This window comes from Lynx rufus, unplaced genomic scaffold (assembly GCF_022079265.1).
Source record: "Lynx rufus isolate CCGP_SWC_20201006 ecotype Redwood Valley unplaced genomic scaffold, mLynRuf1.p SCAF_36, whole genome shotgun sequence".
NCBI lineage: Eukaryota > Metazoa > Chordata > Mammalia > Carnivora > Felidae > Lynx > Lynx rufus.
The window spans coordinates 276,211-302,736 of NW_025814852.1; the positions used below are offsets into that span (position 1 = coordinate 276,211).

The following is a 26,526-nucleotide window of genomic DNA, read 5'->3' on the forward strand; positions in this document are numbered from 1 at the left end:
CTGGGAGCCTGGAGCCTGCTTCATATTCTGTGTCTCCCTCTCTCTCTGCCCTTTCCCCACTCACGCACACATACACGCTCTCTCTCTCTCTCTCAAAAGTAAGTAAGCATTAAAAAAACAAACTATTAAGGGCCCCAAAGACCTTTTGTCCAGGTGGGGTATATCTGTTGACATTTTGCCACTGGAGAAATTTAAAAATAATTTTAAATTTTAATTTATTTAAAAACAGCAATAAACCTATCACGTTAACATAAAGAACATTTTAGTGACAAGAGCGGCGCTGTTCTATATTGTCTATAAAACTCTTTGAATACCTGGCTTAATAAGAGAGCTGGGCTCTCCATCCACTTCTGCACTCAGAGCAGCTACACCAAACTCTACAAGGGTAGTTTCATAAATGCTTTGTTGCTATGTGAGCTCTCAAACCACTGTCCACACGGTTTCAGTACTATTACGTTAAAATACACCATGTTGGGGGCGCCTGGGTGGCGCAGTCGGTTAAGCGTCCGACTTCAGCCAGGTCACGATCTCGCGGTCCGTGAGTTCGAGCCCCGCGTCGGGCTCTGGGCTGATGGCTCAGAGCCTGGAGCCTGTTTCCGATTCTGTGTCTCCCTCTCTCTCTGCCCCTCCCCCGTTCATGCTCTGCCTCTCTCTGTCCCAAAAATAAATAAACGTTGAAAAAAAAAAAAAAAATACACCATGTTGCACTTCGGATGACTCTGTAACACTATGGAAATTATGAATTCCAGGAGTTAAACAGAGATTCTCAATGCATAAAATGCCAGCATATACTTTGTGAAAAAGATCAGTGAAAAGACACATAACTTTTTATTATCATTATGAAAATAGTCTTGACCTTCCAACTCCACAAAAGAGTTCAGCACAGAGAGGTCCCACACACCCATGCCAAAGATGGGGCAATCTGAGCTTCAAGAATAATTATAACACATAGAATTAAAACCCGTCGAATATGTTTAAATACATACGTTCATTAACAATATTATAAAAGAAAGAACTGGTCAACCTCAGATGACCAAGACCAAATTTATGATGTGAAGAGTGGCAAGAAACAGAGAAGGGCTCTCAGGACCCTGCGATCCTCTAGGAGATGTCTGCTGGGGGATGGAACAGATGGGAAGATAGGCCCCTCTACACCACTACCCTAACTGACAAATGAACAACACAGGACAGACAGACCATGGCCGTGCTGAAACCTCTGAAGAATTAATAAATACAGACATCAAGAGTAAGCAGCCGCTACCATCAGAAAAAGAGACAACCAGACGTTCTGTACGTCTTGTCCCGGTCTGGTCTGTCTCTGTGGCAAGCTGCAGGTGAGCAGGGAGGACACAGGGCCAGCGGACAGCACTGTGAGTGGGAGGCACAGAGTCCAGTCGAGGCAGCCATGTGGCCCGGGATTGTTCCACAGGTAAGTTGGTAGGAAAAGAAAATAAGGGGGATTATAGATAAATTAAAAGGCAAAAGGCCAACAATGTCTCCAAGTTCACGTCGGGCAGAATGAGACTATTAGGAACATGCAGGCAAGGTGAGCACTGTGGAGGGCAGGCTGGGGGTCACTTGGGCCCAGGGCGAGCCCGAACCTTGGTGGCAAGCTACCAGAGTGCTCGCCCTGGACACACTCATTGGGCCAAACATCTGTCTTATATCATTTTCTGGATCTATGCTTCACTCTACAACAACAAGGTTTACAACACATGGAATACAGAAAAGACCATGAGTCCCTAAGATACTAAAGGAAAGGAGAGGGAGGGAGAAACAACCAAGCCCCTGGGACCATCAGGGTACCAACTCCCCACTATGAAGAATGAGGAAAAACAACAAAAAAGACCACGTGGTTATCTGTTCTGTCCATCGAGTATAGTGTGTCTGGGGTGCCAAACAACCTTAGTAGGTTAGATGAGGGATGCTCTCCTGTGCCCAAGGGTCCAGCCAGAAGCTGCAGAGGTATGGCAAGCCTGCATCCCACCAATTCTACTGTGCTTCTGGGGTCCTGCCTTAGTCCTGTCACTGCAGCGGAAGTGAGCTTGCTTGCTTACTTCGTGGTCCACGCTTTCCGTAGCCATACACTGGTTGTTGGCCAGAGTAGTGATCTCTCGGCTTTTCGGGGTTTCCATTCGGCAGCTGCAGAGGGGCACTTCCTGAAGGCCGTCCGTCTCCACCAAGTCAGGACCATTGGCCAGCCCTAAAGTCACACAGACACACATGAGCGTCACTAATAACACAGTGCATTCCCAGACGGGCATCCACTATACTCAGTGGCACAAAGTCCCCACCTCAAGACGCAGTCTAGAAAGTGAACAATTACATAGTCTTTGCAGAAACCTCACGTGGAAGGAAATAAAACAACGCCAATTACTTGCCAGCACGAGCAGCACCCCATAGCAGGAAGGCCCACCCGCGGGTGGAGCACCCACTGCTGGCGGGGCAGGGCGGGAACCTCTCCCACCAGCATAGCACCTGCCAGGCCCCTAAGGATTCCTTGCTAATCCATGTTCTCAGGAGCCAGGACTTAAGTTCAGAGAAAGACTATACCTTCCTCAGCTACTCCTAAATCTTTTGGTTTTCACACCAAAAAGCATACGTGTTGAGACCTTGTTTTCCTCACTTGGTTTTAGAGTTGCTGCCACAGAAACAAACATTCAATTCCATTTGGGAGGGTTTCTTTTCCATGTAGGACACTTATCGGACCGAGGAGGGAAGAGCTGAGGGAGGCTGGGCCAGTGGTGAGAGTACTGATGAGGGTGGCACTTCTCATCCCCAATTCACGGGGAAGACACTAGATGAGCAGTGCTGGGGTGGGGAGGGGGGCCGCAGCCCACATCTGAGCGCAGCCAGAGCCAGGCCGGCCTCGGGGGTGGGGTGCAGGCAGACCCCTCACTCCGACCCGGCTACAAGGTCTGGCTGCTTCCACAGGAAGACACATTTCGAGTTCTCTTCCTGTGAGACAGCCAAAGAAGAAAAATGGCCTCTTACTGCCATACCTCAGAGCAGGCCCACATGGGGTTGGAGGACATGCCCTCACTGCCTCACTACCCCTGCGTGTAATCCAAGGCTGGCCCTTACCAGGAGAGTCAGGATGCAGGTCTTCCACCACTGGCCAAGTGTCTGGGTCACCTACACTCCAAGACCATGACACCTGTCGTTCGTGAGGAGAGGACACAGGCAAACGGCGAACTGGAACTAATGTTAGAACCGCTACAAGTTTAAAACTGGGAGAGCCCTGGCGCAGACTCTGCTCGGCAACTAGATTTTCAAATGAGGAAGACACAGGCGGTGCAGGGGCCCACCCAGCATGGCTGAGAAGGCCGAGGGTGGGGTGAAGACCAGGCCTTCGGATTTAGTTTCCCATCCACATGGACAAGACAGCAGTGGTTCAGATGCCTCCTGAACGTGGGATGTGCTCCTGTCTCCAGCAGTGGGAGCCACCAGGGGTACCAGGTGAATGGCTCAAGAGAACCCCACCAGGGTACCCACTCCCACTGAGCTCTGGCTCCCCCCAAAATCCCATCACCCACGTCTGGCTTCCCCTCCCATCACCTGCTGGGACCACAATGTCACTCAACCTCAACTCGGCAGAAAGGGCAGCAAAGATGCCTAGAGAGACATGCAGGCAGTGAATTCTGATGGGAAATACTCTCCACGCTCAAGCCTGGGCCATCTGGACCCATGACCCAGAACCATCACCTGCCCTCCCTCTGCACCTGTCACAGAGCACGCCCCCTGACCCCAGGCCTCCAGGGAGCCTGAGGCACTCAGTCCCTCCAGTCCAGCCTCAGGCTCCACAACTGCCTCCCTCGAGTGTCCAAAACTCAGGCTCTAAAATAAAAGTACACATGCAAATGCAACTTGTGTCTTCCATGTGCTGATTCTCCCAACTAAAAGTATGACTTTTGAGCAATCACTGACTTATTAGTGAGAAGTTACCAATCCTATCAAGTTTAGAAAGTCAACTTACAAAATGTCATGGAATCTCAGGAACCCTCCACTGTCTTCTCCTACTTCTCCAGCTTGGCTCCCACCAGTTTGGCCCTTACTTTTACCAGAAACAGAACATAAGCACACGAACACACAACCTCCCCACTGGGACAAGCCCAGGTCACTCCACGAGTGAGCGACAGGAATTTCCACTGTGCTCTTGACCTGCCTCCCCACTGGGCCACAGCAGAGGAGCAGTCTGATTAAAGGAAATACTATTTCCAGCTTATCTCCAAATCTAACTTCCTGAAACAAACTTAGAATCAGGTTTAGAAAAATGATCCTTCGTGTGGAAAGAAAGCACGAGGTGACTATGCTGACAACTTTATGATATTACAGAGATGCTTTCTGCTCCATTTGGTGCAAGAAGAAAGATGGTTTCTCTGATGGACAAGTCTACAACTTGCGTTTTCGGCTAAAGGTGTGATTTCCCACACTAAAGAGGTGATCAAAATTCTTCTAGCATTCAAAACCCTAAAAAGCTAGTTATCTGTCCTCAGAAGACTGACAGGTTAAACCCCAACAGCAGCACATGACCCACAGCTTCACGGTCCACATGGGGTGTAAATAACTTGGGGATTTCACATTGTAAAGAGATTTTCCAAAATAGTCAGCGATTAGTTACTTTTCACTGGTGAAAGACTTTGAAATGGTTCAAGAAGAGGAGGCAGCGGTGGGGAGAAAGCCCTGCACAACCAGGGCCGGCTGGCGGGAGAACTCCAGAGCAGCAGGGGCCGCAGCTGCGCCCACACCCTCACAGCCCAAACCAGCACTAGGTGTACCCTTTGTTTCAGCACACAACGGACCTGGGCACCAATCACAATCAGAGCCAGAGAAGATGACAAAGCCACACTACTGACAGTTTTAGCACCTGTACATTTCCTGAGTCAGCAGGGCAGGAAGACACCTTTCCATCAGGAGCTCTACGTAAGAACGTGTCTGGCTGACAGAGGGAAATGGAAGCCATGACCACCAACAACCTGATCTCGTGTGAGATGTGTCACTCCAGTGCTGCGGGTGACCAAGCAAACACGCCCCTGAGGGTCCACTCAGCCACCTTTTAGGGATGCAATTAATCAAACATTCCGTTACTACCCACCAGGGGTCGTCAGGTTAATACAAGGCCACCCCCAGCAAAAGCAAGACGGTGCCTGGTCTGGTCATGGCACTGACGTTCACCTTCTGCGTGTGAGGGCAGCGTTCCCTTGACACGGAGATCCAGGGAGTCCAGAGAAACTTCCATGTACCCCGTGCTGTCTCCTGGTGCCGTCTGCTCTGTGCTTCCTGAAGATGACGTATATACTTCAGAACCTGCATTCAAAACGGACTCGTGAAACACTGCACCGGGGCCACGCCTCTCCCGCAGAGACCACGGAGAATGCTGATTAACCCATTCAAGACAACAAACTCAAACCCAACCACTGCCCAGGCCACTGAAGCCTCATTATTATTTTCCTTCCTGTGCATCCTTCTGCTAATTCCCCATGTCCACAGACTGTTCATGGGAGGAGGGGGAGCTGTATCAAGAAAAATGAGGAACTGACATGTGAAAACATCTTTCTCTGGAATTACATCAAGTTAGGTAAAAACTGATCAAATAATCAAGGAAACAGATAAAAACATAATAAATAAATGTTCTGTAAATACTACTTTAAAAAAAAAAACAGGGGTGCCTAGGTGGCTCAGTCGGTTGAGCATCCAACTCTTCATTTCGGCTCAGGTCATGATCCCAGGGTTGTGGGATGGAGCCCCGTGCTGGGCTCTGTGCTGAGCGTGGAGTCTGCTTGGGATTCTCTCTCTCCCTCTGCCCCTCCCTTGCTTGCAGTCTCTCTAAGATAAAAATTTTTAAAAAAAGCTTCAAAAATAAAGCACAAAAATCTGATTTGCAGGTGTGAAAGACCAGCTAATAAAAAGTAGCTGAACTACTGACAATAGCCAAAGTGGGGAAAGAGCCCAAATGTCCATCCATGGATGAATGGATAAAGAAGATGTGGCATATATATACACAATGGAGCAGTACCTGGCAATCAAAAAGAATGAAATCTTGCCATTTGCAACTATGTGGATGGAACTAGAGGTTATTATGCTAAGCGAAATTAGCCAATCAGAGACAGACAAATATCATATGACTTCACTCATATGAGGACTTTAAGACACAGAAGAGATGAACATAAGGGAAGGGAAGCAAAAATAATATAAAAACAGGGAGAGGGACAAAACAGAAGAGACTTTTAGATATGGAAAACAAACAGAGGGTTACTGGAGGGGTTGTGGGAGGGGGGATGGGCTAAATGGGTAAGGGCATTAAGGAACCTATCCCTGAAATCACTGTTGCACTATATGCTAACTAACTTGGACGTAAATTAAAAAAAAAAAAAAAAAAAAATAGCCGAGAAGCCACCCCACACCGTGTGCAATGTTCCTGGAAAACCTGCCCAACCCCACAGACATCTGAGTTCAGGATTCACAGGGAAAGGACACAGGACTACAGGGACCCGTCCACCTGTCAGACACGGTGGTTTATGAAGGGTATCACATACCACAGGGCAAACAATCTGAATGCAATTGAGGAGCCTGTGAAATGAGGGCTAACTAGACTCAGGCTTCCTGTGCCCTCGAGCCAGCCTGTCCACACATCCCCAGAGAGCCCGCGTGGGTCCTTGCCATTGTGAGTGGACTTCACCAGGGAGGCCTGTGGATAGCACGCACCTACACAGGGTAATATCTAAAGCCAGCAAACGGCAGGTGTCCGTATTTCACACCAAGCTTCCGAACATTAGTAACCGATGATATGTCAGTGATCACAAGTAAGTGAGCCATAACTCAGAGCAGTGTGGCATCTGAGGCCTTTGAATGCGTGCCACACTCTGTACCTTGGCTCACCGACAGACACAAAGAAGCCAACCACGGTGAGAAATCATCACCACCAATCTGAAGAACATGAGTAGTCTGTGCAATCTTAAACACTTTGCAGAAAGAAGTACAATTCAAATTCCTGTGTGAATAAACATTGAAGCATGCTTCTTACGCATCATATCCAAGTCTTGGGGTCTAGCAACGCTTCTGTTCGCCTGCATAAAAGCCACATGGGCTGGTCACCCGCAGCAAAGAGAAGAGGAAACGTGAGTGAAGGAGACGGAGCTCATGGGAGGCTCGTGGGCGCCACACACAGCTCTCCTCTGCTCTGGGGGGACAGTTCTGCCTCCCTGCCACCCACTCAACAAACCGACGTGTGCACCGGGGGGCCGGAGACGAATAGCACAAGCCCCTCGGCTCTGGGTGCTGGTGTAAACATAACCAAGCAAATGAAACAGCCCCTACGGCAACTGTCGACAAAGGTTCACAGGGCGACACAGAAAGCTGTCAATTTAAGCAATGATGCAGAACTGGGCATCCCCACGCAAAACGAGAGTGGCCCTGCTGCACACCATACACAGCACTAGCTCACAACTTCAAGAAGAAAATACAGGACAAAATCCTTGTGATCTGACTTAGTGAAAGATTTCAGAGATCCTAAAAAGCATTTTAAAAGAAAATAATTGATAAATTAGACCTCAACAAAATTTTTTAAACTTTTACTAGGCGTATGTATTTGCAAAACATGTATGTGACAAAAGACTTGTACCTGAAAACTGAAAGAACTCTTGCAAGTCAATGAGAAGGTGTACAATCTGATTTTTAAATGAGGGAAAGAGAGAAACCTTGACAAAGGAAGGTACACAGGGCCACGGTGAGCCACCTCACTACTCACTGGCTAAATACAAAGTGAAGGCGCAGGGAGGCCCGCAGAGCCCCAGCAGCGCCGGGACTGAAGACGCCGGGCCATGACAAGGGTGGCAAGGACACGGAGGGGTGGAGCTCTCATGCTGCTGTGGGAAAGTAAAAGAGAGCAGTATTCAGGTTTCTTACTGAAAACCGTCAGGTATTTACCTAAAAAATTAGACATACAGCATATAACTTAGGCATTCCACTCCTAAATATTTACCCAAGATAAATGAAGGCATCTGTTTAATGAAGATCATATACAAATGTTCGTAGCAGTTTTATCTGGAAGAAGCAAAAACCGGAAAGAGCCCAAATGTCCATCAACAGGTGAAGGATAAACCACAGGACAGCCACACCATGGCCAACTTTCCACCGGTACTACAACGTGGAGGACTCAAAAAGTAATGCACAAAGAAGCCACTGGGGAAAGGGTACCTACCCAATGATCCACTCAAATAGAGCCCTAGACAGTGCTAACCAATCTGCATACAGAGCACGGAGGAGAGAGCCTAGGGACAGGAAGGGCTGGCTGGGAAGAGGGAAAGGCCACCAAGTGACAGCAAGGCATTCACTTCGGGGCCTGTACTGGAGGTCTCAGGGTCATACACGTGCGTGAAAAGTCACCACCTTACACATGAATTACATACACTCTATCACAAGCAACAAATCTTGTGCAACAAAGCTGTAAGAAGTGACCTTTGGCCCACTAGGCCTGCTCACCTTCTGGATTTCAGGGTCATTTCGTTCCCTGATCCTCTTTTAACAAAATTATTTCTAGAACAGGGGAATGTGACCAAAGGGTCAAAAGCCACTGTGTGGACCCGGGCTGACACTGCCTGCACCTGACACCGAGGGTAGACACAGTAACCATAACAATGTTCACAAGCCACAGATTGTGGGACACACAGGGAAGGAGATGAATGACCCCCATCAGCTCAACATTCAACAACGGAGCCAGCATCAGGGGAGGTTTGCCAGAAGGAAGCCACCTGAGGATCACCTGAGTGCCCGTAACAAGGTCCAGATATTCTCCCCCTTAAAACAGCGGAGCCCTTTTTCTAATGAAATCCTATGTAGAAGCCCCACCCCCACCCCAGGCCAGCTTCCTGTGGCCCCACCGCCACCCAGAGTGTCTGCAAGTGTGGACACCACGTTTACCCAGGATACTGCTTTGCTTCTTTTTATTTCTCCGCCTCCGTTTCCTAGCAGGCTTGATCCAGGGGCTGTCAGGCTTCCCTTTCCTCTTGAGAAACTTCTTCTTGATACTGGATTCAGAACTCTGAGAACCAAAGGGGCAGGAATAGAAAAAGCAAAGCATGAGAGCTCCTGAAAGCAAAAGGTACCAGAAGTTTTGTTTTCCTGCAAAATAGAATACCTACTATATCGTGATTCTTCAACTGGAAGATTAATTTCACTTCCAGACATTTTTCTGATCTCATTCTTAAAAATACTCATGTTTTCCCCTAAATCACTCTAAGTTGTTATTTTACAGACCAAAAAAAAAAAAAAAAAAAAAAAAAGGAAGACCAAGAACATTTAAATGGAATTTATAAATCTTATTCGAATTTGGCACAAAAAAGAATGAGGAGGTTCTACTCAGGAACTGAATAAATAACCTCTCAGTGAGCAAATCCACTTTTACTTTATGCATCCATTCATTCTGCTTATGAGAAAAGAAACACTCAAGGCCTCAATTTGCTTCAGAATCTATGTCCACGTTAATTATCTACATGGAGGACAAGGAAAGAAGTTATAATTAATTCGTAATATTTTAAGATTTTTATGACTACCTATTTCTAAAGTCTGGATGCAGAAAGGCATCTAATGACCACGAATTAGAAACAAACCCACAGAACTGCCACCTGTCACCGGTCTAATGCGAGGACCTCACATCCCTGCTCACTACGGACACACGGAGGAGCTGGAAAAGACCGTTCCAAAGACAGAGGAGCATGCGGGCCCTTCCGGCCACCTGGTGCCCGATGCCTGGCTCTGACCACGGCGGGCCAGCACACACAGGACCCCTCTGCCACATCACAAGCAGCCCGATGCAGCCTGTGCTCCATCCCCTCTGCCTCACCCCCGCCCCCCCTTCCTGCCAAACTTCAGACCCAACTTCCGCAAGCACTACCCCCAAGCCCGCTGTTGCTTTCAACCCGCCATTCCAGAGAAACGAAGGCTTATCACCAAACCCAATCATCCCTCCCAGGTCCTCTTCTCGTGACACACTGACGCCAGTGGCCACCGTCTCCCTCTTGAAAGCATTTCTCAGCTCACGTGACCCTCCCCAGTCTCACATCAACTCCTCCTTCTCTGCCTAATGTGTACCTGTTGGGTGCTTCCCAGGCCCCATCCTAGGGCTCGTGCTCTCCCCCATTTCCAAGCCCTTGCTCCTCCATTCCCACAGACCCAGCGCCCCCGCCCTCTGGCCCCTCACCTGCATGTGACACCCAGCCCACAAAAGGTTCTGCCGCTCCACCCCAGACACCTCAGATCCTTCCTTCCCCCTCACACGGGTCACCGGGCAGAATCACGGCCGCTGTCCTCGCTGTCCGCTCCTCCCCGTCCCACCACCCCTCGCACCAGAGCCCCGACCTCCACCCGGATGGCCGCCTGGCCCGGACCGTCCTATGAGTGCCCGTGCCAAGCCTTTGGCTCTCTGCTCAGCGGTCATTCTCACGCTCCTCGCCAAGGTCTGGGACCTGAGTCACAGGCCCTGATTCCAAGCACACACTCCCAACGACGGCCGGACTACAGAGCTTCTTGCTTTACTCTGCCACCACACACAGATGAGAGCGCAGGGCTGGGGTTACCAGATCGGACTCGTCTCCATCCTCGTCCTCCTCCCCGGTGCCGGCTGATTCCTGCTCCTCTTCAGACTCGCCGTCCGTCTGGTCAGCCACACAATGAGCCAGAAAGAAAATACAACCGATGAGACCCTTCAGTGGAGGGGACTCCATAAAAATACATTACCAGACACCCAGGCGGTCAGCGCCGGAGACGCATGCGTGCAGGCGGGGTGGGGCAAACACAAGTGCCATGTCCACAACGTGCCTGGGGCCCGGGGCCCACTCCCTGCTCGAGAGCCCCATCCCAGGCAGGCTGCCCCTTCGCTCTATTTCTGTACTGATCAGAAGGCAGCTCCCCCAGCATGTAAGAGACCATCAGCTGTACGTCTAAGATCAGTGCACTCGGTGCATTTTATGTGGAGCAGAATTCAATTAAAAAGTAATAAAACAAGGGCGCCTGGGAGGCTTAGCCTTTTAAGCGTCCAACTTCGGCTCGGGTCATGATCTCACGGTTTGTGGGTTCGAGCCACGCGTCCGGCTCTGTGCCGACAGCTCGGAGCCCGGAGCCTGCTTCGGATTCTGTGTCTCCCTCTCTCTCTGCCCCTCCCCCGCTCACGCTCTGTGTCTCTCTCAAAAATAAAAGTTTCAAAAAAATGTTTAAAAAAGTCACAAAACACGCACAGTAAAAAGATTTCCAGAGGCCACAAAATGATACAGAATGCAAAACCCACCCTCGACCCCACCCAAGGTCCAGGGCAGCCCCCAGGGCCATCACACTAGTGCTTCTCACACTCCCTCCGGCCAAGGTTTCGCACAAATGGGCCTGAACACGTAATTTCTTATTCCACAAAATTTCTTATTCCACAAAAAAAGTAACAGGTTTTTCCTCAGACAAGTAAAGCATGCTTCTGCCTGCTGCCTGGCAGAACACCAAACACAACTTTGTGAATGAAACTTTCTTGTGATTGCAACATGTTTTGGAATTCCTTCTGTATCAAAGCAACACAGGTACCTCATTTTTTTCTGTATTTATCTTTTCTATCCACACAGGTAATACATGGACGCAAAGACGCTAAAACGTGTGGGTATCCATTCACCCCTTTTCCACCCACTCCGAGGCAGGGATGTGGTCACACACACCCCGGGCCTGGTTCTTCGTGGGGTGGCACACAGTAACTTTCCCGTCCCCTAATCGACAGGCCCCCTCGTCAGCTTCACAATGAGGCTGCGTTCTACACAAGCCAAGCTCCTCCGGGACAAACCTACAGACACATGCTGCTCTCTGCAGACGTGGGGTTCCCAAACTGCTGTCACCAGCAGTGCCCACGGAGGTACCATGAGCCCTCCAGAGGGGTGGTGTGGTCACTTTGGTCTCCATTCCCCAAGGACACAAGGGGCTGAGCAAGACGTCTCCCACAGCTGCACATACTTTCCTATTTCTTGCACTTTGTCTCATGTGACCAAATCCTCAGTCCAAACTGCGTCCTTGCCTCCTCATTCATCAGTAGGAGCTACACACATAAAAGACGGCAATCCTTTGTCTGTTAAATAGTTATAAATATTTTCCCTATCAAGTCACGCTTTGCTTCTGGTATTTCTTATTCCACAAAAATGTTGAGGCTTTATCTGGGCACTCAAACCTGTCCATCTTTCCCTTTGGGGGTTCTGGGTTTGTGTCTCCCACCAGAAGGCCTTCTTTATTTGAAACTAAAATATAATTTCTAACATTTTCTTCCACAGTTCAATATTTTATGTTGACACTTCAAATCTTCTGTAATTCACTTTTTAAAACAACAGCTTTACTGAGATATAATTTACCTACCCTAAAAGTCATGCTTTTAAAGTATAAAATTCAGTGGTTGTTAGCATCCTGAGTTGTGCAGCCATCGCCGCTAATTCCAGAATGGAGTTAATATTTGCTATGTGCCATGATGTAAAAAGCCCACCTCTACTTTCTCCCCCGAAAGATCAATTGTCCCAATGACACTTACTGAAAAGTTCATGATCCCTTGACCACAAACTAAAAACCTCATCCTTACAGCACACTACATTTTCACGTACAAACAGGTTTGTCACGGATTTCCTGTTCCGCTCACTCAATGCTTTCCCATTTCTGCAAAAATCCCCGTGTAACCACTCTCCAGTAGTTGTCACTGCCGTTCCCTCTCCCTGTGCTTGCTGCACACAATTCCCATAACAGCTGTTTTACAGAAACTGCTGTTAAGGTTTTGATGAGAATTACCCTGGACTTCGATGCAAAGTGGGGAGGATGAAACAACAATCTTCTCATTCAGACAAGTATGGGTTTTGGCTCATATGAAAAACAGGTCTTCCCTCAGACAAAAAATGAATCTTCACTCAGCAAACAATGGGTTTTCCCTCAAACAACTGGCCTTTCCCTCAAACAGTGGGTCTACACTCAGACCAACAATAGGTTTACAATCACACATTGAACAGGTCTTCACTCACACAATGGGTCTTCACTCAGAAAAAGAGTTTGAGTCTTCACTCACACAAGTAACAGGTCTTCTCTCGGAAAAGTAATGGGTATTCACTTGGACAAGTGACAGGTCTTCACTCAGACAAACAACAGTGTTACCTGAGACAAGTAGTAACAAGTCTTCCCTCAGAAAAACAATGGGTCTTCTCTCAGACAAACAAGGGGTCATCCCTCACTCAAGTAAAGGGTCGTCCCTCAGACAAACAATGTGTCTTCCCGCAGCAAGTAACAGGTTTTTCCCCCAGACAAGTAAAGGGTCTTCCCTCAGAATAACGGGTCTTCCCCCAGACAAGGAGAGAGTCTGCTCCCAGACAAATCATGGGTCTTCACTCAAACAGGCCCTCCCTCTGAGAAACCATGGGTTTCCCTCAGACAAGTAACACATCTTCCCTCAGACAAGGAAGAAGTCATCATCAGACAAGTAACAGGTCTTCCCTCAAACACTGGTTCCTTCCCAAATAATGGGTCTTCCCTCAGACAAGTAAAGGGTCCTTTCTCAGACAAACAATGGGACTTTCCTCAGCAGGTAACAGGTTTTCTTTCCCTCAGACAAGTAGAGGGTCTTCCCTCAGAAAAACAACGGGTTTTCCCCCAGATGAGTACAGGGTTTCTCTCAGACAAATCATGGATCTTCAAACAATGGGTTTTCCCTCAGAGAAACCATGGGTTTCCCTCAGACAAGTTAACAGGTCTTTCCTCAGACAAACAATGGGTTTTCCCTCAGACAAGGAAAGGGTTTCCTTCAGACAGGCAATAGGTCTTCCCTCCAACAAACAATGGGTCTTGCCTCAGACAAACAACAGGTCTTTGCTCAGAAAAACAAAGAGTCTTCTCTCAGACAAGTAAAGGGTCTTTCCCTAGACAAATAAAAGGTCTTTCCTCAGATACCAAGGGGTCTTTCCTCAGACAAGTAACAGGTCTTCCTTCAGACAAACAATTGAGTCTCTCCTCAGATGAACCACAGGTTCACACAAGTAAAGGGTCGTCCCTCAGACAGACAATGGGTCTTCCCGCAGCAAGTAACAGATTGTTCCTCAGACAAGTAGAGGGTCTCCCCTCAGAAAAACGGGTCTTCCCCCAGACAAGGAGAGGGTCTTCTCTCAGACAAGTAATGGGTCTTCCCTCAGAGAAGTAACAGGTCCTCCCTCAGACAAACAATGGGTTTTCCCACAGACAAACCATGGGTTTCCCTCAGACAAGTAGCAGGTCTTCCGTCAGACAAGGGTCTTCCTTCAGAGAAGTAACAGGTCTTCCCTCAAAAACTGGTTCCTCCCCCAAACAATGGATCTTCCCTCAGCAAGTTAACAGGTTTTCCTCAGACAAGGAAAGCGTCTTCCTTCAGACAAGTAACAAGCCCCTCTTCAAACACTGGTTCTTCCCTCAGACAAACACTGGGTCTTCCCTCAAACACTAACAGGTCTTCCCTCAGAAAAACAACGGGTCTTCCCACAGACAAACAATGAGTCTTTGCTCAGAAAAACAAAGGGTCTTCCCTCAGACTGGTAAAGGGTCCTTCCTTACACAAGTAAAAGGTCTTTCCTTGGACAAGGAAAGGGTCTTCCCTCAGACAAGTAAAAGGTCTTCCCCCAGACAAGTAAAGGGTCTTCTCTCAGACAAACAATGGGTTTTCCCTCAGACTAAACATGGGTTTCCCTCAGACAAGTAACAGGTCTTCCCTCAGACAAGGAAAGGGTCTTCCTTCAGATAAGTAACAGGTCTTCCTTCAAATACCTAGTTCTTCCCTCAGACAAACACTGGTTCTTCCCTCAGACGAGTAGAAGGTCTTCTTTCAGACAAGGAAAGGGTCTTCCCTCAAACAAGTAAAGGATCTTTCTTTAGACAAGTAAAAGGTCTTTCCTCAGACAAGTAAAGAGTTGTGTCTCAGACAAACAATGGGTCTTCCCTCACCAGGTAACGGGTTTTCCCTCAGACAGGTAGAGGGTCTTCCCCCAGACAAGTAGAGGGTCTTCTCTCAGACAAACAATGGGTTTTCCCTCAGACAAGTAACAGGTCTTCCCTCAAATACCGGTTCCTCCCGCAGACAAACAATGGGTCTTCCCTCAGACAAGGAAAGGGTTTTTCCTCAGACAAGTAAAAGGTCTTTCCTCAGACCAACAAGGGGTCTTCCCTCAGATAAACAATGGATCTTCCCTCAGACAACAACAGGTCTTTGCTCAGAAAAACAACCGGTCTTCCCTCAGCAAGTAACAGGTCTTCCCTCAAACAAAGGGTCTTCCCTCAGACAAGTAACAGGTCTTTCCTCAGACAAGTAAAAGTTGTCAGTTCCTCTGACAACCAAGGGGTCCTCCCTCAGACAAGTAACAGTTCTTCTCTCAGACAAGGAAAGGGTCTTCCCTCAGATAAACAATGGGTTTTCCCTCAGATAAGGAAAGGGTCTTCCTTCAGACAAGTAACAGGTCTTCCCTCAAACACTGGTTCTTCCCCAAACAATGGGTCTTCCCTCAGACAAGTAAAGGATCTTTCCTTAGACAAGTAAAAGGTCTTTCCTCAGACAAACAAGGGTCTTTCCTCAGACAAGTAAAAGGTCGTCTCTCAGACAAACGATGGGTCTTCCCTCAGCAAATAAAAGGTTTTGCCTCAGACAAATAGAGGGTCCTCCCCCAGACAAGTAGAGGGTCTTCCCTCCAACAAACAATGGGTTTTTCCTGAGACAAACCATGGGTTTCCCTTAGACAAACAACAGGTCTTCCCTCAGACAAGGAAAGAGTCTTCCCTCAGGGAAGTAACAGGTTTTCCCTCAGACAAACAAAGGGTTTTCCCTCACACAAGTAACAGTCCTCCCTCAAACACCGGTTCTTCCCTCAAACAAACAACGGTCTTTGCTCAGAAAAACAAAGGGTCTTCCCTCAGACAAGTAACAGGTGTTCCTCAGACAAACAATGGGGTCTTCACTCAGGCCAACTAAAGAGTCTTCACTCAGACAAACAATGCCTTTTTTCTCAGGAAATTAATAGGTCTTTCTGTGAACCTATGTCTCTTTTTCAACCTCTTTCAGCAAAGTTTCAGTTTTTCTCTTCCAGGTAACAGACATTTCCCATTAAATGTATTACTAAGTACCCTGGTGACATTGAAAACTTACAGTTTTAGGTGGGATCCTATGGTTTTTGTTTTTCAAAGAGTCCTTTTGTTTTAAAGATCCATTGGCAAATTTATCTTCTTCAAGACAATCCATGTGTGTGTGGATACACAAGATTGGTCAAGTGTTGGCAGTTGTTCACTATTACCTATATGTTTGCATAGCCTGACATTTTCTATCTAGAAAAGTTAAAAAATACTCCTAGAAATGACTGGTATTTTTTTAAATGTTTATTTATTTATTTTTGAGGGGTTGGGGAGAAAACACAAGTGGATGAGGGGCAGAGAGAGAGGGAGATACAGAATCCAAAGCAGGCTCCAGGCTCTAAGCTCAGAGTCCAACACGGGGCTCGAACTTAGGAACTGTGAGATCATGACCTGAGCCAAAGTCGGACGCTTAATCATCTGAGCCACCCAACCACCCTGGCATTACTGGTGTTATTCATATTGCTATCATTACATTTTCTAACTGGCTATTGCAACCACACAAGAAAATGAATGGTTTTAGGTCTTAATTACATGTAAGTTCGACTCACTAGTGATAACAGTTCCTCAGCTGATTTTCTTGAATTCTTTAGACAGATGATTATATTCTTGGCAAACTCTTCTCCCTTGTCCTTTTAAATATTAATGTTTCCTTCTAGTTCTCATCTTATAGCATCACAGCAAGAATGATAAACCACTGCAGTGTTCATGTTAGCGGGGAAAGGACCAATCCCTCCCTCTTTTATTAGAAATGTTTTAAAATGCTCACCACTAAGTAACCTTCCTTGGAAGGACACTGAGTCCTTTAGTCAGGTTTATTTAATATAAATTATCTTTATATGCCATTAGGTAGTTTCCATTTTTTAAAGATTGAGCAATGAAACTGCCAATTGAAATAGGCAGAATAACAACGTAGTCGATTCCAGTTCTTCCGAAACTCATGTAAAGTGACTACAAAGAAAGCGATAAGCATTACTATATAGGGGTTGTCTGGTAACTGCACATGTGATGGTTGCAAGAAGTAAAGCACAAGATGAAAACCTGAGGAGACTGGAAAAAAAGTGTACCAGCTGGCATGACTGAAGTCTGACGTGGATCAGAGACATAAGTGAGCCAGGAATAGATCATACAGGGTGGGGAAAGGCTCCGCAGGTGGGTGGCAAGCAGGAGACCCTGATGCCACAGGACACGACTCCACTCGCCAGGCCCCGTTACAGCCTTGGGCTAGGAGGTAAGGGTCCAGCCCTCCCCTAACCAATGCCCCGAACGACTGCGGCACAAGATGGCCATGCGACACGTCCTGAGACTGGCTTCCAACCCAAATGACAGGACAAGAATGCCAATCAGATCAGTGAAAAGGCGGCCACAGTGGAAAAAGATATGTTGGGAGGGCGCCTCGCGGCTCAGTCTGATTTTGGCTCAGGTCATGATCTCACGGTTCGTGAGGTCGAGCCCCACGTCGGGCTCCCCGTTGGCAGTGTGGAACCTGCTTGGGATGCTCGCTCTCTCTTCTCTCTCTGCCCCTCCCTTGCTCACACTTTCTCTCTCGCTCAAAATAAATAAATAAATAACTTAAAAAAAAAAAAGAAAAAAGAAGATATGTTGGCAACACATACAACAGGAGCTTATTTCCTACAAAATGATTTTTAAAAAGGACAACTAACCAGATAAGTGGTTGAGTCCTCAACAGGCACTTCACAAAAAAAAGGCATCCAAATGGCAAATAAGCATATGAAAAAGTAGCCAAGCTTCAGGGAAATTCGGGAAATGCAAATCAGAACTGTAACACCACTACACTCTCTGGGCAATACCAAGTCTGTCAAGCCAGGGCGGCAGGACACTCATGTGCGGCAGGCAGGAGAGCTGTGTGGCCGTGCCTTCCGCTGCTCCCATAACATGGCAACCCCAGCGTGGGTGTACACCCACGGACACACGAGAACGCTCACAGCAATGTCATCTGTAATGGTCCCAAACTGGAAACAGCTCAAATATCCATCAACAGTGGAACGGATACATAAATTAGAACAGTCATCCAAAGGAAGACTGTATTGTGGTGGTTCTGGAATGTTCCAGTCTCGGGAACCCTTTGCTCTATTAAAAATTACTGAGAATGACAAAGCACTTCTCTTGATCTAGGTTATGTCCATTAGCGTTCACTAGTGTACAAATTTAAACTGGGAAATGTTTAAACCCCGTGTAACTCTGATGAGCAAGAGTGAAAAAGGTAAACAGCATCTTAGCATGATTACAATAATAGTTTTGACCCCATGCACCCTCTGAAAGGATCTGAGACCCCTAGACCACTTTATAATCCACTGTGTGTAACAATGAAAATGAACAGATATAATACTGAGTGAAACAAGCCTCACTCTGAAAAAGACAATCGTGTGCATGACCCCACTGACACAAAGCACAGCAAGGGCAAAGACAAGGCTGTGGTGACTAAGAGGGCGCACAGGGGAGGCCAGGACAGCCCTGGCCTGTGAGCTGGGTGATAACACACGGGTACAGTCACTCTCATGAGTGAACTATTCCTTGTCACAGTGGCAATCATGAGGTCATCCCCTAAATCCAAGAAACATATATAAAAGGCTGGTTTTTCTCATTTAAGCTGTTAATCTAATAAGTCCTATCAACAGACTCCCTGTCATAAATCAGTGTCTTCTTGGGGGGAAGCCCCACCTTCTCTACGATCACTGTTATGTGAATATACAGTTGTATCTCACCAATATTGTACTTAGGATTAAAAGTGAATTTGGCCTCAGAAGAAGCTAGCATCCATTCCCCTCGTTCTCTATTTTCTGGAACACTTCACATAAGAACCCTATTACTGTGTATTAGCATTGCCGATCTATTTAGATTTGTTCCTGTCATCTTATTTGGTTTTCCACTTGGCCACACTTTCCTCTTGATTCTGCTTCCACTTGTTTTCTGATTCTTTTTGTTGGCTTGATATCCAGTTAATTTTGTTCCTTTATATCAATGTGTAGAGTTATTTGCTGTTAGTCAGTGTCTAGATTCTCCCGGGAAGAGGAGAACCTCAATCAAAAACAGAATCCACGGGGTGCCTGGCTGGCTCAGTTGGTGAAGTGTGCGACTCCTGATCTTGGGGATGTGAGTTCGAGTCCCACATGGGATGTAGAGATCACTTAAAAATAAAATCTTAAAAAAGAGAGACAGAGAGAGAATCCAGAAACAGAGTTAACTCCATATGCCATATGGTGTTTGATAAAGGTGGCATTTCAAATCAACGGGGGAAAGAAACATCAGTCACTAAATGGTGTTGACATCGTGTGGCTAACCATTTTGAGGGAAGCTATGGGACCCTGACCTCACATTTTGTCTAAAAAGCTTTATTGAGATAGAATTTATATACCATAAAATACACCCATTTTGAATGTATCTACCTCATATTTTATCCCAAATCAAATGTATGAGTCAAATATTTATAAAGAATGAGATCAATGAAGTATAAGACAGCTTACATTAACTTATTCAAAATCACCATTAAGAAAGGTCCGCTTATCGTAATTAGAACACAGAACCCAGAAATCATAAAGAGACAGACTAGTAGCCGTGGCTTCTGATACAAGAAAAGAAACTCCCAAAACTCTGAAAGCTGGAGGGACATACTTTACACGTGCCAAAGGCTGTATCTACACAGCACAACACTTTGACTCAAAGTGTAAAAAGATGATCAGCAAAATTATAGATTTCAAACAGGTCATTTTTTCAATGAACTCACCTGGCACTTCTCTGCCTACCACAAGTTTTAGAAACCTCATCAGATACGACAGCCCATCTTATATAAAGATGGTCCAAAGTTCTCTCCAAAAAGTAGGATACACAGATCAGCAGGATCACACCCATCTGTGACCGCCTGATTCTCAACCCCTCCTGGCCCTCCTCCTCTACTTCATCCCCCTGAGAACTACGAGCATAACGCAGGCCCACAAGTCAGCATCTGCTCAGGAACTGGGTTCCGCCCGGCTCTGCGCCCAGTGCCCCCGGAGACTCTGCCTGGTGCTGAGCTCCGGGGCCGCCTGCACGCAGTGCCCTGTGACTGAGCTGACGTACTGCCACCTCCCAGAGCACATCCTTGGGTGCACACGGAGGAATTGCGTCTGACGAGGACATGCCCGGCACACCAGGATACAGCCGGTGTTAGCGGACTGCACATAACCGCTCCACAGGCCCGGTCGGCAGCCCCGATTGCTCACTCCAACCAGGACAAGAGAGGCCTCCCGGTGTCAGCACCTCCCCTGCAGGAACACCGCACCTGTGGCGCACCTAGGACTTCGCAAGGTCGGTCACGCCAAGGCCAGCGATAAGCAGCCACCACTGGCACGCAGTCTGCCATCAGTGTATTCCTGTCCATCCAGAGCCCAAAGCAGCTCCAGACATTTACTTCAGAGAGTGCTGTACAAGAAGACAAACACTCATCTGACGAAAATAAGTCCAAAACTTCGAGAAATAGAATGCAAAGACCTAAGTCAGAAGAAAACAGGGAAGGGGTGCCAGGGTGGCTCAGTGGGTTGCGCGTCAGACTCTGGATCTCCACTCAGGTCATGATCCCAGGGCCCGGACAGAGCAGGGCCTGCTCAGGATTCTCTCCCTCTGACCCTCCCCACTCACATGCACACTTGTGAGTGCTCTCTCTCTCTCTCTCAAAATAAATAAACTTTTTAAAAAAGAGAGAGAGAAGAAGAAGGAAACAGGGAAATGACTGGGGCTGAGAGGGCCAGACTGCCCCTCTCAGGACTGTAAGCCCCTCCCTGAGAGGGGAGAAGGGCCTACCTTCTGGGTGCGGTCGGCCTCTGGCACAACCCCCTTAGAGGTCCTGCTGTCCTCCGTGGGGAACGCGGCGGCCTGCTCAGCCCCCTGGTCCTCGTCCTCATCCAGCTCCTCCGACTCGTCCTCCTCCGAGTCCAGCTCCAAGCTCTCCCCATTCACGTGGAGGGTGCTGGCGCCCAGGTCCTTGTCGCCCTGGAACACGGACAAGGGCACATCTGTCACTCAGAACCCCAGCATCAAGAGCAACCTGCCAACTCCTGCCAGGGTGTGGCCTGTGGGGTGGGATGCAGAGACCCTGCCGCTGGGGGAAGGGCCAGGAAGGAGGAAGGGATGAGGGGGCAGGGAGCACTGGGCAGGAGGCTGTACCCCAGAGCGAGGCACCTCAGAGCCTAGGTTCCTTCAAAATGGACCGAGGTCATCAAATTACCGACAACCTCACATGGTGCTCTCGTGGCCAAAGAGGTCCTGACAGAGACGTGGGTTTCCAAGCACGTGTGCAACCAACCAGGCACGCCTTACCTTAGAGCCCACAGTGGAATGAGTTATACTCTTAAACATCTCAATCACCGTCCTCTGTTTTAATACTTTGGTCTTTTTCTTAGGAACCAGGCTATAGGTTCCCATTCTTCGTTTTTTCTTCCGAGATACTGCAGCTGCTAAAACAAAAGGCAAGCAAGCTAAAAAAAAAAAAAAAGTCAAAAGGGGACAAGAGAGGAAAAAGAAATACCATTCAAATGTTTTTTAAAGGTAGGTGATAATTCACAAATTCTGATTACCAAAATCATCAGCTTGCCACAAAAGTGACAGGCATTTCTTGTTTCAAGTGGCACAGAGAAAGCTGCTAAGACTTTACAGATCATTTGTTTTGCTCACAATAAACAGCCCTGTGCACGGCAAACACTATGAGCCCGCAGCAAGCAGGCATAAGTGTAAGGGCAAACCCACCGCCCACCAGCAGCAGGGCCCTGGAGCGCCCTCCACACTTGGTCCCCTGCCTCTGGACGGTCCCGTCTCTAGTACCGGTGCGGCTGCACGAGGGAGGCTGAAGGGGGGAAGGCGGCCTTGCTGCCCATCACTGGAGATGGGTCCAGTCTGCCTCCCTGAGACTCTGCTCCTCACCCACGACGAGGAGCACACGGCACAGTCTCTAGATGTGTCCGCCTCTAAAGAGAGTGTGGCCATGCAGCATAGGCCACCGTCATTCCCTGGACCGTTTCCCAGCACCTTCCACCTCACCAAGCAGTCCACCAACCGAAGGGAAAGAAGTATGTGAAGCAAACCACACAGGTACATGAGGTCAAGGGAGACACAGGACAGGAAAAAACAAACGTCTGGGGGTCTGAGGTTTCCAGACAACAGCTGGGGCTCCTGGGGACTGAGGACTCCTAAGCCTGTTCTGAATAAAGCAGCTCCAGGTTGACTTGTTTTATAGAATGAGGCTGTTGGGGCCCCAGGTGGCTCAGTCAGTTAAGCATCCAACTTCGGCTCAGGTCATGATCTCATGGTTCATGGGTTCAAGCCCCGCATCCGGCTCTGTGCCAACAGCTCAGAGTCTGGAGCCTGCTTCAGATTCTGTGTCTCCCTCTCTCTCTGCCCCTCCCCTCCCCACACTCTGTTTCTCTCTCTCCAAAAATAAATAGACATTAAAAATTTAAAAAAAAAAAAAAAACAGAATGAGGCTGTCTATAATAATTTTTTTCTTTTTAAGTTCTAGGCTTTAAAAAAAAATCTGAAAACCACTCTTCTAAGGGGCTATAAAACCTCTATTCCATTCCATTTTTGTTCCACAAAGCAGAGGAAAAGAGCATTGGAAAAGCATGCAAGAGCGTAAACTATGCCACAGTAAGGGTCATGCAGACAGCCCCACATGTGGCATTGAGGACACCAGGCGTGCCTCAGCCCTAGGCCAAGGGGCACACAGGACACTTGAGACAGTCATCCACGCAGCCCTGCACCCCACTGGGGTGGCTCTGAGCGCATAACTGGTCACAAGGAAACACGGCTCTGTCCTTCCTGTGCTAGAACAGGGTGACTGGTGCCAGGCACAGCTGTGCCCAAGCTGAGATGGAGAGTAAGATGCACTTTGCAGCCACTGAGTCTGCTTGGCCTTCCTGTTTGTGCTACGACAGGATGGGAAAGGAACGAAGCTCTGGGGCCAGCACCACAGTAATTTAAAATACTGATGGAGAGAAAAGACCGGCTCCAACACTCCACCCCCCCCACTCCCCCCCCCCCCCCCCCAGGGAAGATAGCACAACCGGGCAGAGGAAGGAACGAGGTCTGAAGAAGAAAGTAGACAGAGGCGGTCTACCCGGACAAGGTCACAGAGGGCTGTATCCACACGTGCCCCACTCATCCCAGCAGACCTGACCAGAGGCAAGGAGCACCCCCACCCCACCCCGGCAGGCTTTCTGCAACTCCTATGACACTGACAGGTGCACCATCTGTCCTGTGATAAGGCAAGGCGGCCATGGTGGTACTTCCCTCTGCAGGAGACACTCCCAGGCACAGAAGTTGTGGTTTTGTACCCTTCCCAGGAGGTGACATCAGAAGTGCCTGATACACAGGACAACCTCACAGAAAGGTCCTTTCTGCACTGGGGAGAGTCACCTCATCTCTGTAGGAACTATGGGTGTCTCAGAGGCTCCAGAGGGAGGCCCCTTGCTCGAGACACGCTCACCCCAGTATACTCCCTGTGGGGCCGCTCCTGCAGCCCCACCTCCTGCAGAGGCCTGGATAAGAGATCAAATGTTCACCTACTCCCTCAATTGACCATGGACAGAAGCAAGCTCAAATGAGTGAGAAATGCCCATGGGAAGTGGCTGATCACAGAATCAAACCACCCTTCTCTACAACCTTAACCCAAAGGTCTCCCCAACACACTGTTGTTTCCAACAGCACTTAATTTATAAACTGGGGGGCAGGGGGAAGTTCTCAAATCTAAAGTCTTCTATCCAATCAGAACAAGGGGGGGCAAGACTTAATGAAAACAATCTTCATTTTGAGATTGAAAACAGGCATAGAAACCAACATCGGGATTCAACGGGTTTCAGAACAGAGGTCTGACATCCCTCTGCAGGTTTACGGGTGAGCAGAGAAGGGCCCGTCGACCCTGACCCCACTCCCCTACAGCACATATGCATTCACAGTCAACAAGTTTCTAGTTTCGAGAGGTGTGGGTTCAGCACACACACTCAGAAAGCAGAGACAGTTGTCAGGTCTCCCTATTACCTGTCTGTGACTTTGTGGTGGCCACGTAGCACTGATTTTGAGGTAGTGATTGATGAAGGGGTGGGAAGGGGGGTAAAAGCTGCTGTCGTCCAAAATCAGAAAGGTTTTTGTTGATCTCCTCTTTTGGCTCCTCATGATCTCGAGCTTCTCGAACTTCTCTGGGATCCTTACTGGTTGCATGCTTGAAAACAAAGACAATTAATAACTGTAATTACACACAAGCAGATCGTCACTGAAACAACATGCCCCCAAAACACCGTTCCTTTCCCCCATAAACTTGCCTTGACCAAGAAAGAAGATAAAGTACAAAGCCTGCCGCCATCAGAGGGCCTGGCGCTGGTGCACATATGCCAGGCCACCCCTCGGATGACGTGGGCCAGCATCTGCAAGCTCAAAATGGTGTTGACAAGGACGAGGAGGAGAAGGAGTAGAGAGAAGCAGCGACAGTGACTGTATGTGGCACACAAGCCCTGAAATGTTGTCTACCTGGTCCTTCACAGGAAGAGTCAGTGCTAACACCTGATTTAGGTAAATGTATTGGTTATGGAAGTGCTTTCACGGCCTATCATTTTCAAGGCTGCCCTTGCAACATCCTCCCCAACCCCAATGGCACAACAGATACCCATGCTACATTTTTTAACTTATCTTTTGCTCACAGTTTTACCAATCTCCTAAATCTGTTTTCAGTCTCAGCCTTCCAAGACTCTGGCAGCCTGCAGTACTGTCATCAGCCCTCATCCTGATTAGCAATGTTGCCTTAGTTCCAGACTGCCTAGACACAGCTAACCCTCTCCCCTCCATCTACTTCCCTAAAATCACCTGCAGCCTCGAAATACTTGGACCTCATATCAAATTCCATTTAACCAAGTTTTTTTATGCATGCAGTAAGGGCAATAACAGTGAAGAAAGAAGCATCCTTCAACAGTGCTGGGAAACAGGATCTCCACATGCAAAACAATAGAGCCGGACTCTCACCACCCGCTACACGCAAACATTAGTTCAGAATGGACCAACGACCTGAACTGTAAAAAAAAACTCTAAAACTCTTAGAAGAAAACACAGGAAAAGTTTCATGACACTGGATTTTGCAGTGATTTCTTGGATATGATACCAAAAGCACAGGCAACAAAAGAAAAATCAGATAAATTAGACTTCTTCAAAATTAAAAATTTCTGTTCATCAAAGGATACAATCGACAGAATGAACAGGCAACCTATACAGAATGGGAGAAAGTATTTGCATATCACATATCTGATAAGCGATTAATATCCAGAATACATAAAGAACTCCTACAACTCAGCAACAAAACAAACAACCTGATTAAAAAATGGGCAAAGCATCTGATTACACAGTTCTCCAAAGAAGACATTCAACATGAAAAGATGTTCAACATCACTAATCTTCAGGAAAATGCAAATCAAAACCATAGTATCTCCTTACACCATTAGGATGGCTACTATAAAAACCAAAAACTGTCTATTATACCTCAATTAAACACACACACACACACACACACACAGAAAACAAATGTTGAAAAGGACATGAAAAAATTAGAACCCTTGTGCACTGTTGGTGGGAACATAAAATGGCAGAGCCGCTGTGGAGAACAGTTGGGCAGTTTCTCAAAAAGCTAAACATAGAATTACCATGTGATCCAGCAATCCCACTCTGGATATATACCTAAAAGAATTGAAAGCAGAATCTCAAAGAGCTATTTGTACACAATTGTTCATGGCAGTGTCATTCACAACAGCCATGGGGCAGAAGCAACCCAAGGGTCCGCTGACAGGTGAAAGGATAAACAAAATGCGCTCCGGCCACACCACAGAATATTAGCCTTAAAAAGGAGGGAAATCCCAACACCTGCTACAACGTGGATGAACCTGGAGGACACCGTGCTGAGTGAGGACACCATGCTGAGTGAGATGAGCCCGTCACAGGGGGACACATCCTGTAGGAGTGGACACTCACAGGAGGTCCTGGAGGAGTCAGAGCCACAGACATGGAGGGGGGTGGTGGGGTGGGGTTGGGGGAGGGGAGGGTCCATGTGTAACAGGACAGAGTCCAGTCTGGGAAGATGAACACGTTCTGGGGACAGACGGAGGGACGGCTGCACAACAACGTGAATGCGCTTGATGCCCCTGCCCTTAAAAGTGAACCTGCTTGGGGCGCCTGGGTGGCTCAGTCGGTTGGGCGTCCGACTTCAGCCTAGGTCGTGATCTCTCGGTTCATGAGTTCAGGCCCCGCGTAGAACTCTGTTGACGGCTCGGAGCCTGGAGTCTGCTTCGGATTCTGTGCCTTCCTTTCTCTCTGCCCCTCCCCTACTCATACTCTGTCTCTCAAAAATAAATAAACGTTAAAAAAAAATTT

At 47.9% G+C, this 26,526-nt stretch overlaps 1 protein-coding gene across 7 annotated transcripts in view; it reads right to left on the bottom strand.

Moving 5' to 3' along the window:
- EHMT1 (euchromatic histone lysine methyltransferase 1) overlaps positions 1-26,526 on the bottom strand; it is a 151,890-nt gene that overhangs the window by 46,183 nt on the left and 79,181 nt on the right. For 6 of the 7 annotated variants that reach the window (XM_047093688.1, XM_047093687.1, XM_047093683.1 and 3 more), the window contains exons 4-10: positions 24,157-24,337; positions 21,445-21,602; positions 20,929-21,117; positions 10,575-10,652; positions 8,920-9,040; positions 5,176-5,307; positions 2,058-2,203 (exon numbers count right to left, since the gene is read on the bottom strand). In XM_047093688.1, the coding sequence (XP_046949644.1) occupies positions 2,058-2,203; positions 5,176-5,307; positions 8,920-9,040; positions 10,575-10,652; positions 20,929-21,117; positions 21,445-21,602; positions 24,157-24,337 (1,005 nt within the window). The remainder of the gene's footprint in view (positions 1-2,057; positions 2,204-5,175; positions 5,308-8,919; positions 9,041-10,574; positions 10,653-20,928; positions 21,118-21,444; positions 21,603-24,156; positions 24,338-26,526) is intronic. The other variant, XM_047093686.1, reaches the window with a different exon arrangement.